General features: G+C 41.7%; 2 protein-coding genes across 5 annotated transcripts; both read right to left on the bottom strand.

Moving 5' to 3' along the window:
- Positions 1 to 915: 915 nt before the first annotated feature.
- Positions 916 to 5,261, bottom strand: LOC4331555 (protein NPGR2). 4 transcript variants are annotated; one of them, XM_015772294.2, is made up of 6 exons: positions 5,011 to 5,261; positions 4,211 to 4,461; positions 3,384 to 3,633; positions 2,071 to 3,287; positions 1,636 to 1,786; positions 916 to 1,472 (listed from the first exon to the last, which is right to left on the bottom strand). In XM_015772294.2, exons 2-6 carry the CDS (start codon positions 4,379 to 4,381, stop codon positions 1,156 to 1,158), a joined length of 2,106 nt encoding a protein of 701 aa, XP_015627780.1. In that variant the 5' UTR covers positions 4,382 to 4,461; positions 5,011 to 5,261; the 3' UTR covers positions 916 to 1,155. The 4 variants fall into 4 exon arrangements, with proteins under 4 accessions (XP_015627780.1, XP_015627782.1, XP_015627781.1 ...); XM_015772296.2 differs by having other exon boundaries at positions 4,216 to 4,461; XM_015772295.3 differs by having other exon boundaries at positions 4,211 to 4,375.
- Positions 5,262 to 11,161: 5,900 nt separating this feature from the next.
- Positions 11,162 to 14,321, bottom strand: LOC4331554 (cyclin-dependent kinase inhibitor 5-like). Its single transcript, NM_001402040.1, has 3 exons — positions 13,781 to 14,321; positions 11,779 to 11,982; positions 11,162 to 11,639 (listed from the first exon to the last, which is right to left on the bottom strand). The coding sequence occupies exons 1-3, from the start codon at positions 14,170 to 14,172 to the stop codon at positions 11,570 to 11,572; spliced, it is 666 nt and encodes a 221-aa protein (NP_001388969.1). The 5' UTR covers positions 14,173 to 14,321; the 3' UTR covers positions 11,162 to 11,569.
- Positions 14,322 to 24,572: the final 10,251 nt, after the last annotated feature.

Raw genomic sequence — 24,572 nt, 5'->3', positions numbered from 1 at the left:
TATAATAATTAAAACTAATTAATCGTGTGCTAATGATTTTTTATTTTGTGTTTTCTAGTTACATCATTATCTTTATTAGAAAATTAGAAAAGAACTCCGCCTTAAACTGTCCACTTTCGAAGCAACTCCGCTTGAGACTTGGGAGGAGCTCGAAGAAGACGACGGGCTTGGTTGGGCTTCTTGTGTCGGATTTGTCGGTGAATTCGGCCTACTAAAGACAGCGTTTCAGACTAGGCTTGGACTTTGAAGATAAAGTAGCCCACGGCCCATTTCTGAAGAACTGAAAGCCGAAAAGTTTGGAAAAGGTCCCTCTGCTTCTCGCCTTCCTTTTTCTCTTGCCCGCCGCCTCCGCCGCCGCGTGAGCGTGTCCATGGCGTCGATGGGCAGCCATCACCGTCTCCTCCCCACCGGAGCCACCGCCGCCCCTTGCCACCTTTCCTCAGTTGGAAACTCAAGATCTCCCTTCAGCTTCTCCATCCATGCTCGTTGGCCCCATGAGGCCATGAGTAGGGAGGGGATCAGGGCATGCGACAGACGCCCGCCATGGCCGCCGGCGCGTGAGCAGAGAAGCTATTCATTCTTCTGCTGATCAGCTTTGCTTTTCGATGTCAGCACTTTGATTCTTGTACTGATTCACACGTGCATTACAGGAAAAGGGACATCCTCTCCAACCTCTTCGATGGGTGATGGGCGCTGGCATGTGCTTCGACTCCACACACGCTGCAACTGGTAATTACCAAACATTTTTCTAGAGCAGACCTTAGATTAGCATATGCTAATATGTAGTTGAGTACATACATAAGAGAAAAAAAACTAGACTACTAGAGCTTGGGACAAATGGCTTCTGAATTTCTGAAGTCTGAACTACTTATGCATCTATAAATGCATATATGAAGAATAGTTGCGAACCATTGATTGAACAGGAATTGTGTCATGCTATAATCTCAATATTATGTCAAAAATATGGGGTAACAATTGTACACGTGTACGTGTTTGTAATTAATGCACTTTACACACTCTCCTCTCCTAAATGTTGGGATGGTGAAGCACAAAAAGAATGCACCAGAAGGGGAAAAAATGTTTAGAAACTGTGTTGTGAAAGTACTTTGTACTATAGCAATCTCCCTAAAACATTCAATTTGAGTACAATCTGTGTCATCTAAAAGGTTCTACTGGGTTAGTTTCTTCAAGAAGAGCAGCAGTCTGAAAACATTCAGCAGCTTCAAGTGCTGAACTGCCCCCTTCATCTTCGTATAGTAAGCCAAGGTTCAACCACGCAATATGATTTGTTCTGTCTAATTGCAATGCATCAGTTAGGAAACACCTTACAGCAGGCAAGGGTCTCTCGCCAAGCCGTCGAAGAACAATAGCTGTTGATATCAAACTTGGTACATGTCTAGGTTCAAGGTCCAATGCTGTTGAGTATGCTCGAAGAGCTTCCTTTAGAAAACCTTTTGCTTCATGTAGCTTTCCTGCACGGCAAACAACTTCGTAAATACTTAAGACAATGAGTTCATGGTAAAGTAAACAACATTATCTTCTGACGATCTGCTGAAAAAGATTTGCTACTAATACAGTGATATGATTCTAAGAAAAGGGAACATCATGATGAACTATGAATAGAACACGAAGCACCTGTAGCATGAAAAGCCAAGGCAGAGTATGGGCTGATAGCTTTTATTTTTGATATGGAAAGTTCTGCATCCCTCCACTGTGACATTCTTATATACAGAAGGACCAGATCATACCACGTCTCTATTTCCAGACTTCTATCATCCTTAGAGCCCTGCAAAGAGTGGCACACGAGTACCAAAGGTGTTACATTTTTCAAAAGGAAATCACATACTACATGTAATTAACAAATATAAAAGCTTTATCCCTCTATTTCGATAATTTTATTCCCAACAACAATATTGAAGTTTACTATGTAAAATGGATGTTGTAAATTTTTTACGGGATTCATGTCATCCTAGGTGCCATGAGTCATTAAGTTGGGTTCAGGAGATTAAAAAATATATAGAATATGCTGCTAAAAACCATCCATGATAGATTTAGAGGAGGGGTATCCACCTTTAACACAGAAATCCCAGCATTGAAACTTTTTGTCCTTAGCTGGATGACAGCAAGAAGCTGGGTATATGTTTCAACTGCTTTCTTAAATTTACCCTGTGCAGCCTGCATTTTGGCTTTAATTTGCAATAAATCTCCTTGAAACCATTTTCCAGTCTGATCTAGCGCGGCATTTACAATGGACTCAGCGTCTTCAAACCGTCTTTGGGCACTCATTATTCGAGCCATAAGGAGCCAAGTCTTGAGTTCTGATCCAGCCTCTAATTTCAAAAGTTTCTTTGCATAACGAGCTGCTGTATCCAATTTCCTCTGCTTGGCATTTTCAAGGCTGAGATTGTATAGTACCCTAAAATCTATGCCATGCATCTTCTTTTCAGAAATACTGAGCACTTCCAACGCTTCACGCTGCTGAGAGGCTCTCTTTGTGTTGGTCGTAGCAAATCTAGCTTGATTGGAAAGGGAAATGCCAAGCAAAAGGTCAGCAGTAACCTCTATTTGATCGCAACCTCCATGTAGATTAGTTAGGGCTCTGCGTGCATACAAAGTACCTTCTTCACCTTGTACACTGTTCTCGCAACAAATTTTGGAAACTAGGAGAAGTTCTTTGAGATTATTGGAATCTTCTCCAGACACCAATATCCTTTTGAGCAGATTCAGGGCGATTAGATCATCTTCTTCTGCTAGGTAGCACAAAGCAACATTGTACGACCACTCTCTGTTGTGTAATACTCCAGGTAATAATTCTTCAAACTGAATAGCTAGTGGTTTTAACTGCCCTGACATGGACAATGCAAATGTCAGATGATGCATCACGGTTGGGTCCCTCTCGAGCCTCTTAAGATTGAACTTCCTCAATAGAAGCATTAAAAGAAGAATGGCTTCTTCCAAATTGTTCCGAGGTACAAATGAGCCATCCAACTGAGATAGAAGATTCGGAGAGCAAGTTTCACAGCCACTATATAGGAGAAGAACCGCAAATTCCTTTTGTATCCTACCAATTGTCTTTTCATCAAGATTCCAGTTACTCCAAAGAGCCCTCCTGTATGAAGAGATAGCTTCAAAATGAAAACCCCCTAATTTATATAGCTCTGGAAGCAATTCAACAGCTCTGCATAGTGTTGGTTTCAGGTTGCAGTCATCACCAAAGATGTCTGGCAAACCCTCAGGTAGTGCAGATTCCACAACATCCAATATGCTACTGCACTCTTTTGTAGCTTCTAAAAAATACCAAATTGAGTTGAAGTTATGGTTGCAATACTATCACAGACATGAGCAAAATATTTCATGATAAGAGAAAAAAAAAAGGCATATACCTTCGATTTTTCCAAGATTGCGAAGTGCTGTAGCTTTGAAATATATAATCTCCAGTAGCAGAATAGCAGCATGAAAAGGCAATGAAGGAGAGCTGGAATGTAACTGGGCCTTTTGCAGGTCCACTTTTCTAATGATAGACATTTTCACCTTAGGAATTAATGCAGGCATATTTATTCCACTGAACACTCGTAGTGCTTCTTCAGCGTGTCCATGTTGGTTTTCTACCTTTCCTAGCAATGCTCTTGCCTCCTGAAAATTGCGGTGTTTACAAATACCATGAGAGAATTAATTTGGAGCATCATATTCTAAGAGCTATCAAGATTACAATGTAATTGAGACATGCAGACACGCATAAGAAAATGAATGGTAAAAGCTAATGTGGTACTCATGCAATGATTTATGTACTTTTTCATGAAAACACACACACAATGCACATGTTCCAACTATGTTCTGCAAAAATGTCTTCTTGTAAATAATCTGATCAGGATGGTAAACTAGCATAAGGTCTCTCCTATATAACTTGTAGTGAAACAATGAGAAAGGGAAGACGCATGCAGATTGTTTGTGCCAAGACAATTTCATTAAGAGTAATTCTTCTATGGGCATAAATATGGGACACAAATATATTCATCGCACATACACTGTTACAGTAAAGAGTATAAACAACAGGTCATGCATGGACTTGTCTGGTGATTTCAGTTATTGACACAATCATATATGGCATATAGGAAATGTTCAGTTGTACACCAAAGCAGGAAATTACAAGTGATGATCATGTACTGCGAAAAAAGTGTCATGAGAATTTATGCCATGAAATGAAACCAACCTTACTTTTAAGCGAACCTCCCTCCTGGAGGGGAAAGTCAGCTTCTTCAGTATCAATATTGTTGATGTGCTGCTTGATCTCGCCATTCGTAGATGAGTGCTTGCTGATCTCCGATGACCGGGCTGCCTTTTCGATCCTGTTCATCTTCGCCCCAGGGCAGAAGCACTGCATTGCCAGCCAACGAAATAATTTACTGAATCACCCCAACCTCAGTACCTTCCATCCTGCTCCATCATTTTCACTCGCTTTTACTGTTGCAAATAACAGGCAATGAGCCAATGAGCATGTATTCAGAGCTGAGCCTTTTATGACTGCTAGGCGTACCACAATATTACATAGAAGGGGTTCAATTTGAAGAATTGTCCTGCACAAAGTACAGTTTCTACCTAATGCAATCAACTTATCACAATTTAATGGCTATAACGGTTAATTGTATATCATCAAGAAAAAGAACGATGGAGAAAACTGAATAATAATCTTCAAAATATGATAATTGACACAAGTTTGCCACTGGAAAACCAATTCCATACACCTAGCAAAATCGCCTCCAAACATGCAGAATCCAGGAAACCACGGATCCTAAATTATAAACAAGGAATAATTGCAAGATTCATAGACAAATGTTAATTCTACCAATTCAACTTCGTTTTAATGCACTCGACAGAATAAAAAACGAAATTTATGAAAGAAAAAATCGGCTGGCGATTGCTCCGAGAGAGAAAACTAAAATACAACAGTATAAAGAACTCGTTCACCTTCGGTACAGGAAGGGAAACCCGATTTCGAATCAGCAAACTCACCTCAAACAGCTCAGCTCGCAAATCAAAATCCAATTTTGCTCTCCAATCGATCGCTCGGAACACCAGCTCGGCTGAAATTCGAGCAACCAAAACTGGGAAGAGGCGCGGGCCAGAAGCGTGGACGAGATCCTTGGGGATTCAGATGAAGCGGCGGAAGGGGAGGGGAGGGAGGCGATGGGATTGAGAGGTGGAAGACCGCTTCAAATTCTGCAGCCAAATCTGAGGAAGAGACGCAAGCCTAATTGGCCACTGGAGATCGCGGAGTTGAAGGCGAACGTAAGAACAGGTTGGGTCGAAGGGAATAATTTTTTTCACAAAGCTCCTCGCAGTTTTGAGGAATAATAAACTAGTGCATTTGTTACTGAATTTCCGAGTGTTGCATATGCTTGCAGCTACACTCACCTAAAATAAACAGTTTTATTTTTTTTTTTTGTGAAATTGATTTGGATATTTCCAGGAGCAGTTTCTTTAAGCTGAACAATTTACATTGTTTGCCCAACAGCTAATAATCCATGCAGAAAGAATAAAACAAACAAAAAAAAATATGAGTAAACTTTTAAATTTATGTTCTTATCGATTTAAAAGGTAATGTTGTGAAATGAAATGCGATGAAAACAAATCTCGTAACCTACTATAATATTTCTAAAATTTAAATTTTCGTTGTCGTTGATAATAAGCCAAAAAGGCAAAGGATGGAGATGTGGTTCCGTTTGATTTGTGAAAAATTTCAAGGGACGTATTGCGAAATATGTGAAAGGCTAGGTGTGGCGCTTTTCGCGTGCGGGCGCCGGGAGATCACGCCTGGATTAATTTATCGTTAAAAGTGGATTAGCAAACAGCTTAGACCGGGCCCACCGTACCGGAACCGACAGGTTGTTCTCCTTCTGCGGGCCCACGTGTCATAAAACGAAGTCGTGGGAGACCGGGCCCACCGGTCGGGCTTCTCGGAGCCGCCACCGAGGACCACGTGGCCAGCGTTTACCTTTTTTCCACTTTGACTGCGTTGTTGGGCCGCGTGCCAACGCGGCTGCGGCCAGACTGGCAAGGCCATTGTTTGGGCCTCATGTCCACCACGTGCGAGGCCCAAGAATTTGTGGGCTGGCCACAAAGCCTGGCTATGATGGCACCACACAGCTGGGCCGATCCATCTGCTAGTACCATGGCCTGTGACAAAAAAAAAAGAGGGTGTATTTTTCGCTTGCTAAAACAGCTACTTAGGAGTATCTTTCATTGCATTCTAACTTTTCTTAAACGACATCAGTACGCTACCACTACTTTCTTTGTCTTAAAATTCATCTGACCCAAAATATATTTAATTCTAATGTTCAAAATTTGTACAAGAATATACTAACTTCTCTATGTATTTCTACTCATCGCAACCAATTATAATCATTCCACATTTAACTTTACCCCTTCCCTTAATCCACATAAAGAAAAACTCAGGTGCTTATATTTTCTGACGGATTGAGTATAAAGACATGCAAGCCTCTTGCATATTCGAAACAACTCTTATTGTCTCATGTACCGGCACATCATGGAAAACAGCTTACTACCTCATCGTGGAATGTAGATACACGAGAAGGATATAGAACGCGCTATCAACTTGTGTAGCTCATGAGAACTTAGACCGAAGAGATGGCATGCATCTACGCCGGTACATGCCTTGCGGATAGTGCTAGCAACCGCCGAAGGTGTACCAAAGAAAGTAGTTCGCTCGCTCATTTTGCTCGTGGCTTGGGAGTTGGGAGGTGTGGAAGGAAAAGAACCAAATAGTTTTCCAGCATAAAGAGTTGTCCACAGTGGCGCCAGTGGCAAAAATCAAGGAGTAAGCCAAGAACTTGGCTTTAGCAGGAGCAAAACGTCTCTTGGAGCTTACCCCTTAGTGTTTTTTTTTCTTAAAAAAAACGGTTTATACCTGTAAAAAAAATTTAGTCATACTTTATTTAATGGAATTAGCACACCTAACATTAGTTCGTTAAGAAAAAGTAAAAAGAAAAGATATGCTAGCTCACTCGTTTTCAAATTACTGTTTCCGACACTTCACCATACAGGCAATGGTAGCAGAGGATATTACTATCGTTATGATCCCCCTCACAGTTGACAACAAATCCCAAAACCATGGCGCCACTCCTGAACTGGGCAGGATAAACAAAGAAAGAAAAGGAGGGAGATTTGAAACCCTCACCGATCAATCTGAAACGAAAATACTCCTGCTCGACCCGAGCAACCAAGGTGATGATTGATCAGCCACACGAGGACAATCAGGGCAGTGCAGGTGCATCAAATGCACAACCCATCAATGGCGCGGGAGTACTTGCGGTCAGGCGCTGGCTCTCCTGTCATCCTGCCACTCCATGTCTCCATGGCCTCTTCCCCCTTTCAAAAAAACCACCGGGCTTAATTTGGCGCGAATCTACCGGGTACTACTATCTCTATTTCATATTATAAGTTGTTTTGACTTTTTTTTAAATTGAACTTAATATAGCAATAGTTTCAACACAAAACAAAGAAACTATCAAAATATGTTATATGTCAGATGTAATGAAACTAATTTAGTGTTGTAAGTGTTGCTATGGTTTTTTTATAAATTTGATCAAATTTTAAAGAAGTTTTACTTTAAAAAGAAAATTCAAAACGACTTATAATATAAAACGGAGTGAGTACTTATGAGTTATGAAGAAATACAGTATGGCGATGCTGAAAAATACAGTATGGCCATCTCCTGCGCCTGCCAGGAGCTGAATCCAAGTGATAGTACGCCAGCTGATGCTTCACGGAGTTGCCAGTATTTGTATACTCGCCTCATTTTCCATCATGTGGTCCTTTTCTTTCTTTCCCCATAACTCCAGCTGCCACAGGCATTCATCACATCTCACAGTTGAGCTGAGCAGGGCAGAACTGTGGAGTATTTGATGACTCGCTTTTAAATACTCCTACTCCGGGCAAACGTCGGTAAATTGCCGGCCGACAATCAAAACACTAATCTAAGAAATTATGACACGTCTAAAATTTAACATGGTAAACTTCGACGACCAACCAAATAACTATTTTTTTCTTTTTCTTAAAAAAGAATTCGATAGTAGTGGTATATAGGCCCACAAGGCACTGCTACAGTGCCTATCCGAGCAGTATCATATTATCATGCAATGCACTGATGTTCAGTGAAATGCAATGCAGGCGAAGCGACAATAACAAGATGCTGTGCAGTGACGACATGGTGTGTGTATATACACCTGGCACATACAGTAAACAATTTCTGCAATGGAGAAAAATAGGGAGTACCAGTAAAAAGAAAGTGTTGTCCCTTCACTGTTCATCTGAAAACTGTCAGGATATCTGCTCATGAGTGCAGAAGAGCTCCCTGTAGGATCTTGCAACTCGTACAGGCATGGCCCTAAGGTTTTCTACTGAACCATCTGTTTTCCCTTTTTACTCCAATGCAAAGATCCCTTAGAAAACATTTTTTGACAATGATACTGTACTCTATATGTATAGTATCCTGCAAGAATACTGCTCGATGAGTCCTGCATGTTTTTGTCTCTTTTCTGATAAATAAGACGAGCAGTGGACATCTGAAAACAAGATTAGGCAAGTGTTTACAATGACTGTTGAATATATTGCTGTTTGATCTGATTCTCGACGGCTAATCTCTTATCTGATATTCCGATTGCTGATAATTAGCTTGGTTATACTGATAAAAATTACTAGGAGTATATCATATTTAATTGATGTGGCGGCTGCAATGTAGGGTAGTGAATACTGAATACTGCTAACGTATCTGAAATCTGAATACGAGTCAAATGAATCAACCTCTAGGCCCTGGGAGCAAATGTTATGGGGACCTTTGCATGAGTTCTAAATAATGATCAGTCTGCTATACCAGGATCCATGAGCTCCGTACTTCAAATTTGTTTACAGTATGACTTTCAAAACTTGGTACACTTTTTTGAGAAAATTAAATTTAGCAAGTACTGGTACCTCAGATGTACAGAAGGTATCAGCAACCTTTATGCCAGTATAACAGTTGCTGCAGTTTTTTTAATATATAAAAAGGGCAAAAAGGCTGTTGTTTGAGAGTTGAGACCATTGTCTGAAGTCTGAACATAGTACTAGTAGTACTATACAGCATACTGCACGGGAAAATATATGCACAAACAATGATACTCCGTAACTCAAAATGCAAAAGGTATCTTCCACTTGAATCGAGTACTCCACTAGACAAAGACAATAAATAATTGTGTGTATCTTGAGCAGAGGAAATGGAAATATAAGGATTAGATGTCATTTTAAAATGTATATGGACATCTCTCGGTCCAAATACGTTTTGAGAAACACACAGAAATTTTTATATTTTGAAATGGAGGAATTAGATACGAGAGCAACCTATTAGGTCAAGCAATAAGATAGTACTCCACTTTGGGCGATATTGGAAACTTTCAGCCATGCATGTGGAAAGACCATGCTGCAAACATGAGCGGCTTGAGCGCAGAATCCGCAGATACAAAACATTTGCATCCTATTGCCTTCTGCTGTTCTTGAAGCTGAGGCTGCGTTTTTAAGCTGAAGCTGAGGCTTCTTCTGAGAAAGGCAGGGTAGTAGTAAGTAGTAACAAGAAATCACCAATGTTCCGCTCAATCTATTGTAGCAAAGCGTTAACATTGCAGGAGCACTGCAAATCTTTTGAAAGGTAACAAAAGCTAAAGTATAGAATCTTATTATCAGCATTTAACAAAGCTGCAGTGATCAGTACTCCGAATTAACGATGCCTTCAGTACTCCATCAGTGAGCCCCTTTTAACAATGCCTGAATGCTGTGCAAAGACCATGGAGGAAGAGCATCAGCTCCACTGCTGCTGATGCTGCTACTGCTTGTCAACACATTATTAAATGGATTAGCCCCACTGCAACTCATTTGGCATCCAAAGGGGGAGCAGCTCCAGCTGTGAACTGTCTCATCATCTGCTTACATACTCCCATGCATTGGATTGGCACAGCAGATCAATATCTTCAAGGACTGTTTCGGATGACGATAAAAACAGGATTTTGATGCCTCCTGATGCACACAAAATCCAAATGGCTTGGCTGAATTGTTTGTTCTCGTGGTACCAGCATGCATCATGGAACAACTATAGTAGTAATAGTAAAAAGAAAATAAATTGGCTTAAATCTTTCAGTAACTGTTTCACATACAATTAGGCAGGGTTGCATCTTTCAGTAACCGTTTCTCCAAGTGCTGCAGTTCACATTTTCTGACGGCGGGTACACAAACACATATTAAACCATGGAAAGCCGTGTGCTTTGGTAAAGCATAGACTTATTACTAGTACCACGAACTATTACTTACATGAGTTAAAGATCTTGTAAAAATTTACAAAAGATAAAAAGTTTGTATTCAGTTCCAGATTTTGGAACCTCATTTCAGTATTGAGTAGTAACTTTTATCGCTGAAGAAAGAGAGTAGTAGAAGAGAATAGACACCAGATGATCCCATGACCTGTGATTTGCCAGTTTGCCACCTTCAGGTATACACATACCAGAATAAACAAAAGGAAGAACATGTGCCTGCACCTTGGATACTTTTCTTATCATTATCGATGTACATGGAAACTTGGGCAGCTTTTGACGCCATGGACACCGTTTTGCAACTCCATCAAAGAGAAGTTTTGCAAAACCATCTCACTGAAAGTTTCAAATCAGACAGAACAAATTGCTCACAAGTCACAACCAGCTGCAATGCTTCCTGAACTTTGGTTAAAACAAGAGGAAAGCAGGAAAAGGTTAGAGAAAAGGACATTAGCCGTGAGGGAAGGACCCTAAAAACAGGTAAAAGAAGCAGGTTGCGTTGTTGCAATTGCACTGACATACTCCGTATTTGACTAAAAAGATGAACTTTACCAGTTTACCTGCGAGTAAAAAAGTAAAGATAGAATGGTTCATCTCATCAGAGTCAGACATTGGTTGCTCACCGAGAGACCATTATACAGTCGGCACAGTAGAAAGGAACATACAATGCACAGTAGCAAGTAGCAACAATGTATTACACCCATCATCACACATTAGTAGAGCACGAATCAAGATGCAACCTCGTGAAAGGGCATAAGCAGTTTCCTGTGTTAAATTCGCCAGCCCTTCAAAGCTATAGAGAATTTCATAAGGTCAGGCACTAAACAGCTTTTAAGAATATAACACATATTTCCCGTAGACAAATCCACAGCACCTCCGGAATCACTGCAAATACTTATCTTCAGTGGGTAAACAGAAGGCAGCTGCTAGAGAAATTCTAACTAAATTCATTAAATCGACTGGGGACAGATAATAAAGCTAGGCCTAAAAGAGGTGGTTCGTTACAGAATGAGCAGTTAACGGTTACATGTTGGTGGGGGGATCAGGATGTGTAACTCAACATCACTTATGTTTGTTACACAAGATCATTGAGCTACTGACTAACTCTATTTTTTTTTTACAACAGAGAAGAAACCTAATCGAATTGCATTTTGCCTCTGCCATGGTGGTGCTAGTCAACTGTGTGGAGAGATCAATGGAGCTCTCAAGATGAAAATCTAGCAGTCTAGCCTTGTCCATTCGTACCGTCCAGGAAGTGGGCAGTCGTTCACAGGACAGAAGTTATACCTGATTAGAACAGAGAATATTCAACGTTAGCAAATGTATTTCATTATAACAATAATCACCAATAACTGTACTATCAAGAACAAAAAAATCAAATTAGCAAATTGTGCAAGTGAAAAAAAAATGAGAACAAAGTCCTTACCTCTCTCTGAAAGCCTGATGTTGCTGTTGTTCAGCAGCTGCAAAGAACTCTTCCATCTCAAGAGAACTCGGAACGTAACGACAAACAGAGGTCTCCATTCTGCGCCGGGAACTGATCGAGGTGTTGGTTTTAGTTGTGGAGCCAGGGGTGCTTATCATTTCTGAGCTCCTAATTAAACTGCAAGGCGTTGTCTCCCTGGTACTCCTGCAAGCAATAGCAGAATATGAACAAATAGCTCGAAAAAGATTGAGTTCAGAGGCAGAAATACACAAGAATCTAACAAGTACATTTTCCATTCTTGTTATAGGTTTAAAAACCAAAGCAGAGGCAGAGCCGACAAAATTAAGGAAATTGAGCTAACGCTAACTTGGCCACATAAACCTGCTGCACTGAAGACAAACATTTTCAAATGCCAGGGTACCCACTATCAGAGGAACAGAACTGTAGACAGACTAATCAACATTCAGCTTTGGACGACAGTAGATTCCAGCCAGCATCCCTATACCAAGTGCTTCAGATCTTGAAACGTGTCTCTTCAAAAATGCAAGCTGTGTTGGTGAAATGAGATGACAACAGATGACAATCGATCGAGCACAAACGGTTCATTTCTCGTTTATCAAGCTCTTGTCTCTTCCTAGCAAATGCCCCCACAATGAGGTGGTACTTGATTGTTGGTGTAGCACACTAAGTACGGACAAACAACCACTGGGCCTAACAGAGCCAAGTGAAGTAAATAGCGTTTTTCAACATGTATATGCCGGCGAAAAGGACCACATAAACAAGAATATACGACTAAAAATAGTTAAGATTGCACGGTGACACTGAAAATTTGTCAAAAGAAGCATTTAAGCTTGAGTGCCGGATTAACCAGCAACTACTAGTAAAGCTGTGTTCCTTTTTCTTCTTCTTTTAAAAGAAGAATCAAGGGTTAATTGCAAAGGCTGAGTTAAAGATAAAAATTTTCGGTTGAGGGAACTCCATTTCACCTCAACATTTGAAGAGAGGTGGGTGGTCCATTCAAGGACCAATGCTCCCATACAGCCAAGAAGACTGGAAGCATTCAATGTTGATGACACTCCTCTGGTAAATGGCTAATGATGGGCAGCAGCTTTGCTAATGCCATGGCCATTTACTTGCCTTCTGGGAGACACATGGCTCGTAGTAGAGTACCAACTAGCAAGTGAGCAAGCAACCAAGCTAGAAATGGGATCTTGAGTGCGACAGCTGTGGTGCCTTTGAGGATGATGGGGCGATTGAAATTTCTTGCAAAAGGGAAGAAGATGAGGCTCTCGATATCTAAACGATTGGGAGATGAGGTCCCTGCCTGCTAGCCCCACCACCACCACCACCACCAACCAAGCCACAAGCCCCAACTAGAGAGACCAGTGCAAAAAACAAAGTGCGGCTATAGGAGAAAGGGGAAAGGAGGCAACTTTCCCCTTCCACTATGGAAAAAGACGAGGCCACGGCCACCGGAGAAGAGGAAGAGGAGACTCCACTAATAAGCGAGTCATCATTAGGCGCAAGCAACACCATTTTAATTGGGGCTTGAAATGCACAGTAGTTTTCTAGAACAAACTGATTCTTGGAGTCCATTGCTTGGTCCAACGAAGTCTAGCCTCTCCAACCATTGCAATATGAGTTGAAGTCAAGTAGAGGATTAAGTAAATCTTCGAAGTAATTTCACCAATACCTCACTACATAGAGACATCAAAGTATTTAGGGCTCATATATTTCGCAACAAGAACTGAAGCAAAAGGGGGGAAAACAATCGTGCACGCATCACTCAGGCCTAAAGACATGAGACGGCGGCGCAAGTGCAGTAGAAAGAATCAAAACCAAGCAGCGCGGATTACAAAGGAAGTATTTTAGGTTGGAAGTTCAGGGTTATAGATAAACCCTAAACCCCAAAACCCACGCGGCCACGCAGCACAAGAAACGAATCCGAGAAAAAGGAGGAAAGGAAACAGAAGAGATGTGGGGGGAGAAACAAATCTCTTACCTCTCCATGGCGTCGCCGTCGAGGTCAAGAACGTTGTCGCCGAAGGACACCTCGACCTCCGCCTCGAACTCCTCGGCCGCTTGCGGCGCCGCCGGCATCCTCACGGCGGCGGCGGCGGCGGCGGAAGCCCTCCTGGCGGTCTCCTTCTCCTTGGCCGGCGGCGTGTGCGGAGGCGGCTTCTCGAGCCTCCGGCTCCTGAGCTCGAGGTACTCCGCCCCCGCGCCCGCGCCCGCACCGGGGTCCCCCTCCCCCTTCTCCGGCGGCTTCTGCGACGAGGTCGTCCGCTGCAGCGCGAGCGTGCGGGAGCGGGTGCGGACGCCGAGCAGCGCCCCGCCCACCTCCATCACCGCCACCTCCCCCGACACCTTCCCCTTCCGCATGTACTTCCCCATGGCCAAGGCGCGCGCGGCGGGAGGAAGGGAGGAGAATCGCGGGAATAATGGGGGGAGGGGAGTGGAAGCGGGAAACGGCGCGCGTTTGCGCGGGCGACTGCTTCGCTGGTATTTAGCGAGAGGGGGTAGGAGATAGGAGGACGCGGCTTAGGTAAGAGAGAGAAACGGAGTGGGTTGGGTTGGGTTGGGTTGGGTGAGATTCTCCTCCTCTCGGGGAAGACGGGTGTTGCTGTTGCGGCGTGCGGGGCTTTTGGGTGGGCCGTGGGGACATGGGAGGGTTTCTCGGGATGGATCGTACGAGTACTAGTACCGTCGAATGAGTAAAATTAGTTTAGGAAAATTCTTATCCTACGCCAGATATAAACTGATTTCTATTAAAAAGGGGTACATGAACTGCATTAATTAATTTTGGAATTGACTATTAAAAAACTTACAAACTATTTTTATCGACGGGCGATACCAACAACAGTATTTTCTTAGTACGGGGACCGTTTCACAGCAAGCTATACGTGAGATTACAACAAAATAAACGGTCATAACAAGGGATACTTAAGATTACGGTAGAGAAAACAAGGATAAGTATTTTTACACGAATTAGATTACAGAGGGGGTGCAAGCTAGCTAATCTAGCCTGCCGACTAGTGTACACCAATAACTAATATAACGATTTGGAGTGGATAGCTAACTATTGAATTCCTCCTTATTGGTCTTTAGCGTAGCTCTCGTGGTTGTGGCTTATGATTCGATCCATCTATTTTGGGGACTAGTATTTATACAAATATGTAACTCTGTTTTTCTATTCTTATATGCTATATTTCCATATTTAAATATAACTTTCCATTAAAATGGTACGCGGTATTTCTGATAGTCACGAACCCAATTACTTCATCATACTCATAATGTTGCCTAGAATCCTATAACAATAAATCTGGACATAGATTCTGTCTAGATACATTATTCTAGGATTAATCACCCATTATGTCCAGATTCACTATTCTAGAACGTAGCCAACATTTTTGGAGGATGGCGATATCAAATATATACCTAATCTATAACACCAAATATCTTTTTAAAACATAACTTTCAAAATGTAATTATACTTATGATTCAATTATATTGTAGGGACTTGCTCGGTTCTAGAGGAAAACCAATGATTTTTTATTCCTAAAAATATTTTTCTTAAATATCAATTTATCTGTATAGGAACAAAATATAGGAAATCAAAGGAAATTTCTCTTTCCTAAAGTAACTATAGAGATAAGGTGTAGGACATTTTCTTCTTAAAAAGTTCTTATGAACTATGGGTATTTATTTTTATTCCTTCGTATTCTTTGGACTACTCATGTGGATTGAAACTCGTCCAAACCGTGCACCTCTAAAAGGTCAACTGGAATAAAAAAAAATCTGTATCAGTACTTTGGCAATTATATTTCAGAAATTGTAATAGAATTTTTGCATGGTTTGCGTTTCATACTCACTTTCGATGGAAGTTGAGAGGATCTTGATATTGCACTACGGTTCCGAACAGGTAAAAACAAGCCAGGCGGCAGTAAATACAGTAAAGAGGAGCAGTGTTCTGAATGAACATAATTGAACCTCTCCCGTCAGCAACCCGATTTCAATTCCTTGATACGATGCCTGGTGCTATACTACTCCTAGCTTACTGCTGCTGCACTGCTGACAATGGCTACCCTACATTCGTACCCTAGGATGTGTTTATTTCAGAGCAAAATTTAGATTTTAATTAAAATTAAAGAGGATACGATTGAAAAATTATATGTGTATGATAGGTTAATATGATAGAAAATGACTGAAGTTTAAATTCAAACTTTGATCTAAAGACAGCCCTAATATCAACCCCCGTCACCCTTTCTCCGGTTTCTGCCACCATTTTCTCCTGCGGATTTTTCTTCGCCGCGCCGGTTGCACCGGGAAAAATGGGCTCTCTGTCCGTCGCGCAGGCTCCACCGATGTGTCACCGCGCGCCTGATTTCAGTAAATTTCTAAGCTAAAAGCACGGCCTGGGTTAGTTCTTACCTTTTTCTTTAAACGTCTAATTTTTTCATCGCATCAAAACTTTCCTGCACACACAAACTTTTAACTTTTCAACACATTGTTTAAATTTTAATTAAAATTTTAATTTTAGTGAGATCTAAAACACACCTTAGAGCCGACGAGTTTAGCTGCTAGCGCGATCAATGCCACGGGTGGTGCGGAATTGCTGAAAGTCCCAAAGACCGAACGAGCAAGTAAGCAATAGATGATGGGTCATGGATTAGCGAAGAAACCGGTAACAACTGGATACAGGTTTCATACAGTTTTCAACTGTTTCATATTCTGACTTATATAAAAATAATAATTTCTGTCAATATCATGTTAATGGCGTTACTGAATAGCTAAATTAGGAGTAACAACTATAGGAAATTTCTAGACAACCGAGAACTTTTTTTAATGGATGATATCGTTTCTCACAGTTTTATCTCTCTACATGGAATTCTCACGAAACACCGTCGAGAAGAATATTCAGTTTGCGTGAAAAGAAAAAAACAGCCCCTCAAATGCGCCCTGATTTTTGCGCCACGTGCACGCATGTTTATCCTCACTTTTAAAAGAGAATGAAAAGTGGTTCAACTTTCCGGTACATGGAATTTACACGAGTACGTCCAAAGCCGGCAAATACTGGGGAGCTAGGCCGTACTTCACGTGTACGTACTAATCACCATTTCAAACTTTCAAATTTTCGAAACACTCCCATTAGAAGACGAGGTAATTCACTAATTCCACCAGCAATTAACACACTAATGCCAATGCCTGCATCGTGCCGTGACACACGGTGTGTAGGCTGTAGGCTGGAGTAGCCGTGTAGTACTTCGTCCTCGTCGATCTCCATATCTTCTTCCCGTACGTGTAGTAGTACTACGTACTAAAACGGCGAGACGCTCATTACTTCTTCGGAAGGGCACTTGAATTCCTTCGCAGAAACTGTCAAATGCGTTAATTGCGAGCGAGTCCGTGTGTCGGCGCCTAGTACATCTACACACACGTGGCTCCTCGTCGGGTCGCCTTCGTACGGTGTTGTACGCCATGTTTATTGTAAACTTGAATGGAGAAGATACGGCTCAATCACTTTAACTAATTCGTTCCTCCTTCATAAAAATCAAGAGATGTTGGAGTAGCTTTACATTAGACACAAAAGCTCACAACTATACTTATATCAGTAAATATCTGCAGAAGATAAATTACTTTTAACTTTTTTTTAATTATACTACCACTATAACTTGTCACAACAAAAGAATATATATAATGTTTTAAAGAGTTTTTTTAAATTTTGGGAGTACCTAAATCAGTTTAAGGATACGTTTGGTACAACCCCTACTAGATTCTTCTCCTGTGAAGTAAAATTTGTAACAAATACTTTTAAGTTTTGAATAACATAGAGTAAAATTATCGCTCTGCTTTGGTGTTTGTTTATTTGTTGGTTAGCGGTGATCGGTTCGGTGCTAATATTTTCTTAGGTTATGTATAGGCGATATTGGTGCGTGGTATATGGCGGTGTGTGTTTTTACCTTTGTTCTGGCTACCGCCTTCGAGGGTGTTAGCCTTTTTCTTTTCCTCTTGCTTTATTCAATCATCACACTGTCTGGTGTTGGTCGTTGTCATTGCTACGATTCTTCTCTTAAAAAAAGTAATTATGTCGTAAAAACGGAGCAGTATTTCCGTCACCCCTAAATTAGGAGGGAGCTGTATCAAAACGGTCCAATTACTTCTCGTGTATATTAACGGGAGGAGAGAGGAGAAAGAGCAAGAGAGGGCAGGGCACTGGCTGTCTAGCTACTGTCTATAGCTAGGTTTGGTGCCACTGTGCAGGGAGAGGGGAGAATAGTTTAAGGAGCAGGTCTTTGATTGCACTGCGGGCAGCGATTCCCGGCCCTGACTCTTCATTCGCGGGCTCAGCTTGGACAGTGACACGCCTTGAATTCAGCTGCAACAGAGCATGCACACAGCTGCTGCTGACGCCAAACTAGGCGGATTCTGTTCTATGCCAACTCCAATCCATTGCACATGCGGCAAATGCTGCAGCAGAAGCACACACAGTACTTGCTTGAGTTCCTGGGTGAACTATACACTTCAATAGACAAGTGACATTATTGTGTGTTTTAAAACCGGCCCCAAAAACCATATCGAAAACCAAATGTAAAAATAAAGATCTAAAACTGACCATGACACCAAAACATAATGGTCCCTCCGTCCTTTTTTGATCAATACCAAAACATCCATTATTTTGAAATTAATGTCCATCGATCAAAGTGTTTCGTTCGTGTCAACAAAAAAAATTATTCACACACATTAAATGTTGCATGAGTTGAATCGAAAGAAACTAATCTTGATTGGTTACATGCATACATGGTATTCCAGCGCATTTGCTCTTTACACAAATAAGTAGGGCCGTGCACAAGGGCGTGCGGCCTGTGCGACCGTACAGGACCTCTATATTTTCAGGATCTCAAAAAATCAGCCCAACCGAAGAAGACCCATGTATTCGTGTGAGGCTAGAGCGCCAGAACCCCGTTCGAGTCCGCGCGTATCTCCGCGCAGCGACTTCGTGTGCGTGGCACTTCGTATTCTCAACTCCGAGCCCTAAGGCCCCACGGCGTTTTGTATTCTCTTTCATTTTCGTATATGTGGCTTATTCAATTCGTCTCGAGTCTCGACGTCTCGTCTCCTCCGAGCACTAGACCACCAGCCGGCTCATCCAATTTCACATTTTCATTCAACCAGCGAATAGTAACTTAGCAAGCAACCAACAAGTATGGCTCTAGGCAGCAAGCCAGCAACAACAACGAACATTCTCCATTTTCAGTTTGACAGATTTTGATTATGCAAAACAAGAACTAAAAAATATATTCCCTCCATTCCAAAATATAGGGCACAACTACTTTTTAAAGTGGTTTTATAATACAGGACGTGCAATTAACTAGCACATTCTCTCTCCTAAGTTATTATTATTTTAAATCCTATACTCACAAGATCTTTAATTCTATTGGTTGCATGTATTGTATTAATTGGGGTGATTTATGACAACAATGAGATATTAATTATTTCTTGGTTTTTGGGTTAAAGGTGGTTGTGTCTTATATTTTGGAATAGAGGGAGTATTATTCTTGATATATCGTATTTGCTCTGCAGTATATATATTATTTTAGCTATAATTAGTACTTGATTTAGGTCTCACTTAGAGCCTTGTACAGTGCTTACAAATTTGACGGCACGGCCCTGCAAATAAACAAAGAGATACTTTGCTATATGATGATTATTTTGAGAAAACTTAAAAATAATTAGGTGACGATCAAATTGGGAAAGAATATTTTTTTTAAAAAAAAAGTTTAGTTGAAACCTATCTAAGACACTGATTATAAAGGATACTTCTCGATACAATATAATTACGACGGATCATAGTTATAAACGACCTTTGAATGGCAATATCGTTGGTCAACCGTTCCTCTCATATACTAAACACTGTTACGCAGTTGTAACACACGTGCCTTTCTATTTAATAAAAGAGTTTAAGACGGAATCCGATTTTACTACTGTTAGTACCTAATAAAACTGTAAGTTCTAATTTATAACCGACAGAGTATATTTATTCGACACAAATGTTCATCTGAAAAATATGCTCGTTAGTTCGAAATGAAATCATCCGTTAGTATACATGCAATTTAGCAGACGGTGAACGAGTATCTGATCAGGATCCATTAATTAGCACGCAATATCTGACTTTGGTCATTAAGGCATTTAAGAAGCCATCGGCCGTGGGGATTACTACTGATTACACAAGGGTAAAAACAACAGGCTATACCGCTATACCAATGTGGAGTACGAGACGAGTACGAGGACGAGTAGTGGAGTACTAGTAGCCAATGTAGAGTACTACTCCGGTAGAGCAGCTATAAACATATATTTTTAAAAGATAAAACAAAAGAGAAAAGAGTAGCGAGCTATAGATCTACAGCTGGCTGTATTACGGACTCTAAGACATTATATATATATATATATATATATATATATATATATATATATATATATATATATATATATATATATATATATATATATATATATATATATATATATATATATATATATATATATATATATATATATATATATGACATGTGGGACTAGGTATTAATAATATCATAAGTAACTATTGTATGAATTAGTAGCTATTATGATACATTAGTTATAGATGATTTGATGATAGTAGTAGTAGGCTATCCTAGCGTAGCAGGTACGAGTAGCAGTGGAGCGCGCCGTGGCGACACGAGCGCATGCAGCAGCAGCCAGCAGCGGCTAGCATCGGAGTGTGGGTAGCGGTCATTATTGTCTCGCCACGTAGGTACACGGCTCCCCACGTAATGAAGCGAATCCGTCGTCCTTGTCTTACCGTCGCCACGTGCGCGCGGCCTCTCCGCGTCAGGGGTATCCAATGGCAAGTACTCCTACCTCCTTCTCCTTCCTCTGCTTCCGCTGCTGCTGCGACTATTAATCTACTGCTAGAACTCGATGTTGCGACGTTGGGTGATCTATGGCTTCGATCGTTACTCCACCGGAGTATAGCACTACAGCCACGCATGGATGCATGCATCTGTCCACGAAGGATCATTTCGGGTGCATCTTAAGGACCCTTAGAATCACTGGAACGGAAAAAAAAAGGAAGAATAGAAAAAAATATAACTCTAATAGGAACGTAAATAAAACAGAAACTAAGAGAAAAATATAGGAGGACTAACCATTTAATTGGGCCACAGAAAAATCACATAGATTTGACTTTTGAGAAAAGACAAGGAATCAAATGATTCTTTCTATAAGGTTCTATCTCATGTTAAAATCCCTCCAAAACTTGCATGGAAAGAGGTATTCTATAGGTATTTTATATGATTCATTCTTTTAATTTAAAAGACTATATAGAAAAAAAATAATTTAGGAATAAAATCCCCTAAAATTTCTATGAATTTTATTGAATTAGAAGGCTATATAGGAATTAGGGGCGGAGGCAGCTATGGACCTATGACAGATCGGGGCATTGGGCTCGAGCCCGAAGTTTACCTTCATAATCATGCTTAAATCCTTGTGAGCTACCATGTATTTTTTTTAAGAAAATCAATATCCAATTATTGAAGTCTTACTCAAACTCTAGGTTTCGCCACTATTTTATCCCCTACTTTAACAAATATCAATTTATTTGTCCTACACTTTACCAAACTTTAATACATTGATTTCTCGAGAAAATGAAGTCTTGTGCAACAAATGGGACAGGAAAGATAAAATCATTTTGAGACGGAGAGAGCACGTGAGGCAAATAGGAGGGCAAAACCGAGTGTTTCCATGTTTTTTAAGCAGTACTGCATCTATTTTAAAATTTAAGCAATTCTAAACTCTTTAGAAAACAAATAAGTTGGAGAGAAAATATTCTCATTTACAGTCGCTTTAGTGCTTAAATTCCTTTATCGTCGATTTTATTGGCCAGAAATATATAGATTTTCGTACATTGAACTTAATACTCTAGTATATATGTTTATACGTATTACTATAGTAGTAGTGTACACACTTTAAATCCTAAAAATATGGGAGTATTTTGGAGCATTTTGAAACAAGCTACTCCACTAAATTATAAATATATTATTTTCAGTACAGAGGTATAGTATGAGTAGTTTCTTTCAACCGTGCAGTACAGTATTTCATGAAGCATCATATCATATCATGCTCTAAAGAGCGGCGAATATTGGGTGGTACTAGTACTAAGCTACTCCCTCCGTCTTAAAAAAACAAATTCTAAATTTTCGTGTCCAATATTTAACTGTCCGTCTTATATAATTTGTTTTATAATTAGTATTTTCATTGTTGTTAGATGATAACATATGATTAATACTTTATACGTGACTTGTCTTTTTAATTTTTTTATTAATTTTTTTAAATAAGACGAACGGTTATACGTTGGATATAAAAACCTAGGTTTGTTTTTTTACGGAGAGAGTAGCGGTGCTGTACATATACCTAAATTGCATCGACGTCATGACATGACCTGCGTCGTACCGGAATGATGCAACTTTGGAGATTCCCTTCAATGGCTGACTCGATGTGTACATTTTTTGGTCCCATGCCACCTTTGGCATCCGGTAAACAATGAGACAATCAGACAACTAAACAAAGGGAGATTTTTCTGCCTGCTCGATCGACATACTACTTGGATTCTACTGTATGTTGATAGACTCGAGTGTTCAAAAAGACAAAGTACGTAGAATCAGCAATGAAAGGATTTGACCGTGTGCCGAGAGAACTTATAATTACTGTATTCCAATTACTCCAGTTCTTATTACCTTCATCCTCAGCTATATATTCCCCTCTTTGGATGCGGTCGCTCCTGCAATGGGCACCGTATTCTCCTGCAAATCCTGTAGCGTACGTGTACGTAATGCCAGTATATCAGCCCCAGCTGCTTGAAGTGCAGTTGCAGAAGCTGTCAAGTATTATACGCGAATACGCGATACGCAGTCCTCTCCCTGGACCAGCTGAAGCCTGAAAGAGCCTGAATAATGGAACAAACTGGCCTGTACGTACACTCATGTTGATCCGCTCCTTGTCGCAAGCTTGTTTGTTCGGTCCGAACACGCATAGATTTTAGTCTTCTTCTCATCGACTTTGGCTTAAATTTCTCCAGAAATTAAAAACCAAATCACAAATCACGGCGCAAAATGGCCCTCTCCCTCCATGCATAAGGTTGCATATCCCATCCATCTCGAGCTGGGCGCAAGTTTGCAACCGCTAGCTGTTGAGAGTGTTGACTCTGTTGGCCACTGGTTGCGGCCGGGCCCTACCATTCTCTGAACTCTTTTGTTAGCTTTTGTTTGTTCCCAGTTTAAAAGTGGCATAATCTTTCAGAGTTTTTAGGCTGGGCCGGCCCCCCCCGTGCGCACAAAGGCCACCCTTTTCAGCTTCGCTTCGTATACCGGAGAAGGCAGCTGTATATTGCCACTGTTATCTGTACACACAGGCCACAGTTGCTAGCTTTCGACTTGTGTTTTTACAGCTAAACACTGGTTCATGCCCCCTGCTACGTGTGTCAGCTGCTGCAGGCTTTGTATATGTGGGTATTGGAATCCAATGCAGCCAACGGTAACTAGTACACCCCTTTTTTTTTTTATGTTTTACTACTACAGCATGCATGACTTGCATTTAGTAAAAAGGTCAGGTGATTAGGGAGGAAACTACCATGGGAAAAGACTGATCGCCTTTTAGCCGTGGAGTATACGATTTTTGTTCGTACTAGGGCAATACAACGCCAGTGAATGCGACATTGGCTACTGCACCTCGAAGCGTACATCCATACAGCGATACGATAACGAAATGCCATAACTCTATACGTAGTACGTGCCTACGCCATTTTCTGCACTGCGCAATTGCAGCAGTATACAGGAGTAGTACGTACTACACTCCTGCAGGCCCTGCTACTGCTACGTTTTGCTCTAAAAAAAAAGGCACAAAAAGAAACACGAGAGCATCTTGGCACTGTATATTCTCGGCCGCGGGACACTCAACCCCGCCAAAATTTCGAAATCTCCCGCCGAAGTTTCGCGCCAAGAAGCAGCCGCCGCCGCCGCCACCACCACCGCGCGGTGCAGTGGCACGTGTGGCGCCGGAAAGGTCGAGGCAAAGTGGTCAAACCCCCCCACTCATGTCACCCCCCACCACTCACCAACTGCGCCACGTCTCCTCGCCGCTCCACCGTCACTGACCAAGTGGGCCACCCACCCCACCTCCGCGACCATGCTGGGTGGTGTGGGGGTAGCGTTTCGTGTCCGTCTCGGGTGGCACCACCCGCCGTCAGTGCGCCCGGTCGGTCGGGGCCCCTTCGCCACGCAACGCGCCCGAAACCGCTCGAGAAGCTCGAAGAAATAAAACAAACCCCGCCGCGTCGTCGTCGTCCGGCGTGCGCGTTTTCCTCAGCATCCAACGGGAAAAAAACGTCGAAACACACGTACGCTAGCCAGTGCCGTGGTGCGGTGCACGGCCGCTGCGATTCCGCGGACGAACCGAAGGGTAGAGGGTTAGACGGGATGATTTCGCGTCGGCGTGCGTGGGATTCAGGGGCGCCGTCGTGCCGGCGCCCGTGTCCGTGGCTGTGGCGGAAAATTGATGGCGCCGGATGGGGGATGGCCCCTCCAATCACGCACGGAATCCGCTGCCACCCACACACAAATACGGCCGCGATTGATAGGAGGGCCATCATGAAGGAGCGGCAGGTTGTTGCAGGGCATGGCCCCGTGCAAAAACACAGCCAAACAACGAGCTGCACACGGGTCGGCCTCGCTGCAGGGCAACTGCTTCTGCCTCGAACCACT

This window comes from Oryza sativa, chromosome 3 (assembly GCF_034140825.1).
Source record: "Oryza sativa Japonica Group chromosome 3, ASM3414082v1".
NCBI lineage: Eukaryota > Viridiplantae > Streptophyta > Magnoliopsida > Poales > Poaceae > Oryza > Oryza sativa.
The sequence above is the reverse complement of the archived record's forward strand: the minus strand, read 5'-3'. Positions and strand labels throughout refer to the sequence as shown.

Bases quoted from the DNA above. Each gene is read 5' to 3' on its own strand.
- LOC4331555 (XM_015772294.2), bottom strand. From the start codon at position 4,381: ATGCAGTGCTTCTGCCCTGGGGCGAAGATGAACAGGATCGAAAAGGCA. The intron at 3,634-4,210 runs GTTGGTTTCATT...CGCAATTTTCAG, and splicing joins GAGGTTCGCTTAAAAGTAAG to GAGGCAAGAGCATTGCTAGG. The intron at 1,473-1,635 runs GTGCTTCGTGTT...TTTGCCGTGCAG, and splicing joins CTTGGCTTTTCATGCTACAG to GAAAGCTACATGAAGCAAAA.
- LOC4331554 (NM_001402040.1), bottom strand. From the start codon at position 14,172: ATGGGGAAGTACATGCGGAAGGGGAAGGTGTCGGGGGAGGTGGCGGTG. The intron at 11,983-13,780 runs GTAAGAGATTTG...TATTGCTTGCAG, and splicing joins GACGGCGACGCCATGGAGAG to GAGTACCAGGGAGACAACGC. The intron at 11,640-11,778 runs GTAAGGACTTTG...TGTTCTAATCAG, and splicing joins CATCAGGCTTTCAGAGAGAG to GTATAACTTCTGTCCTGTGA.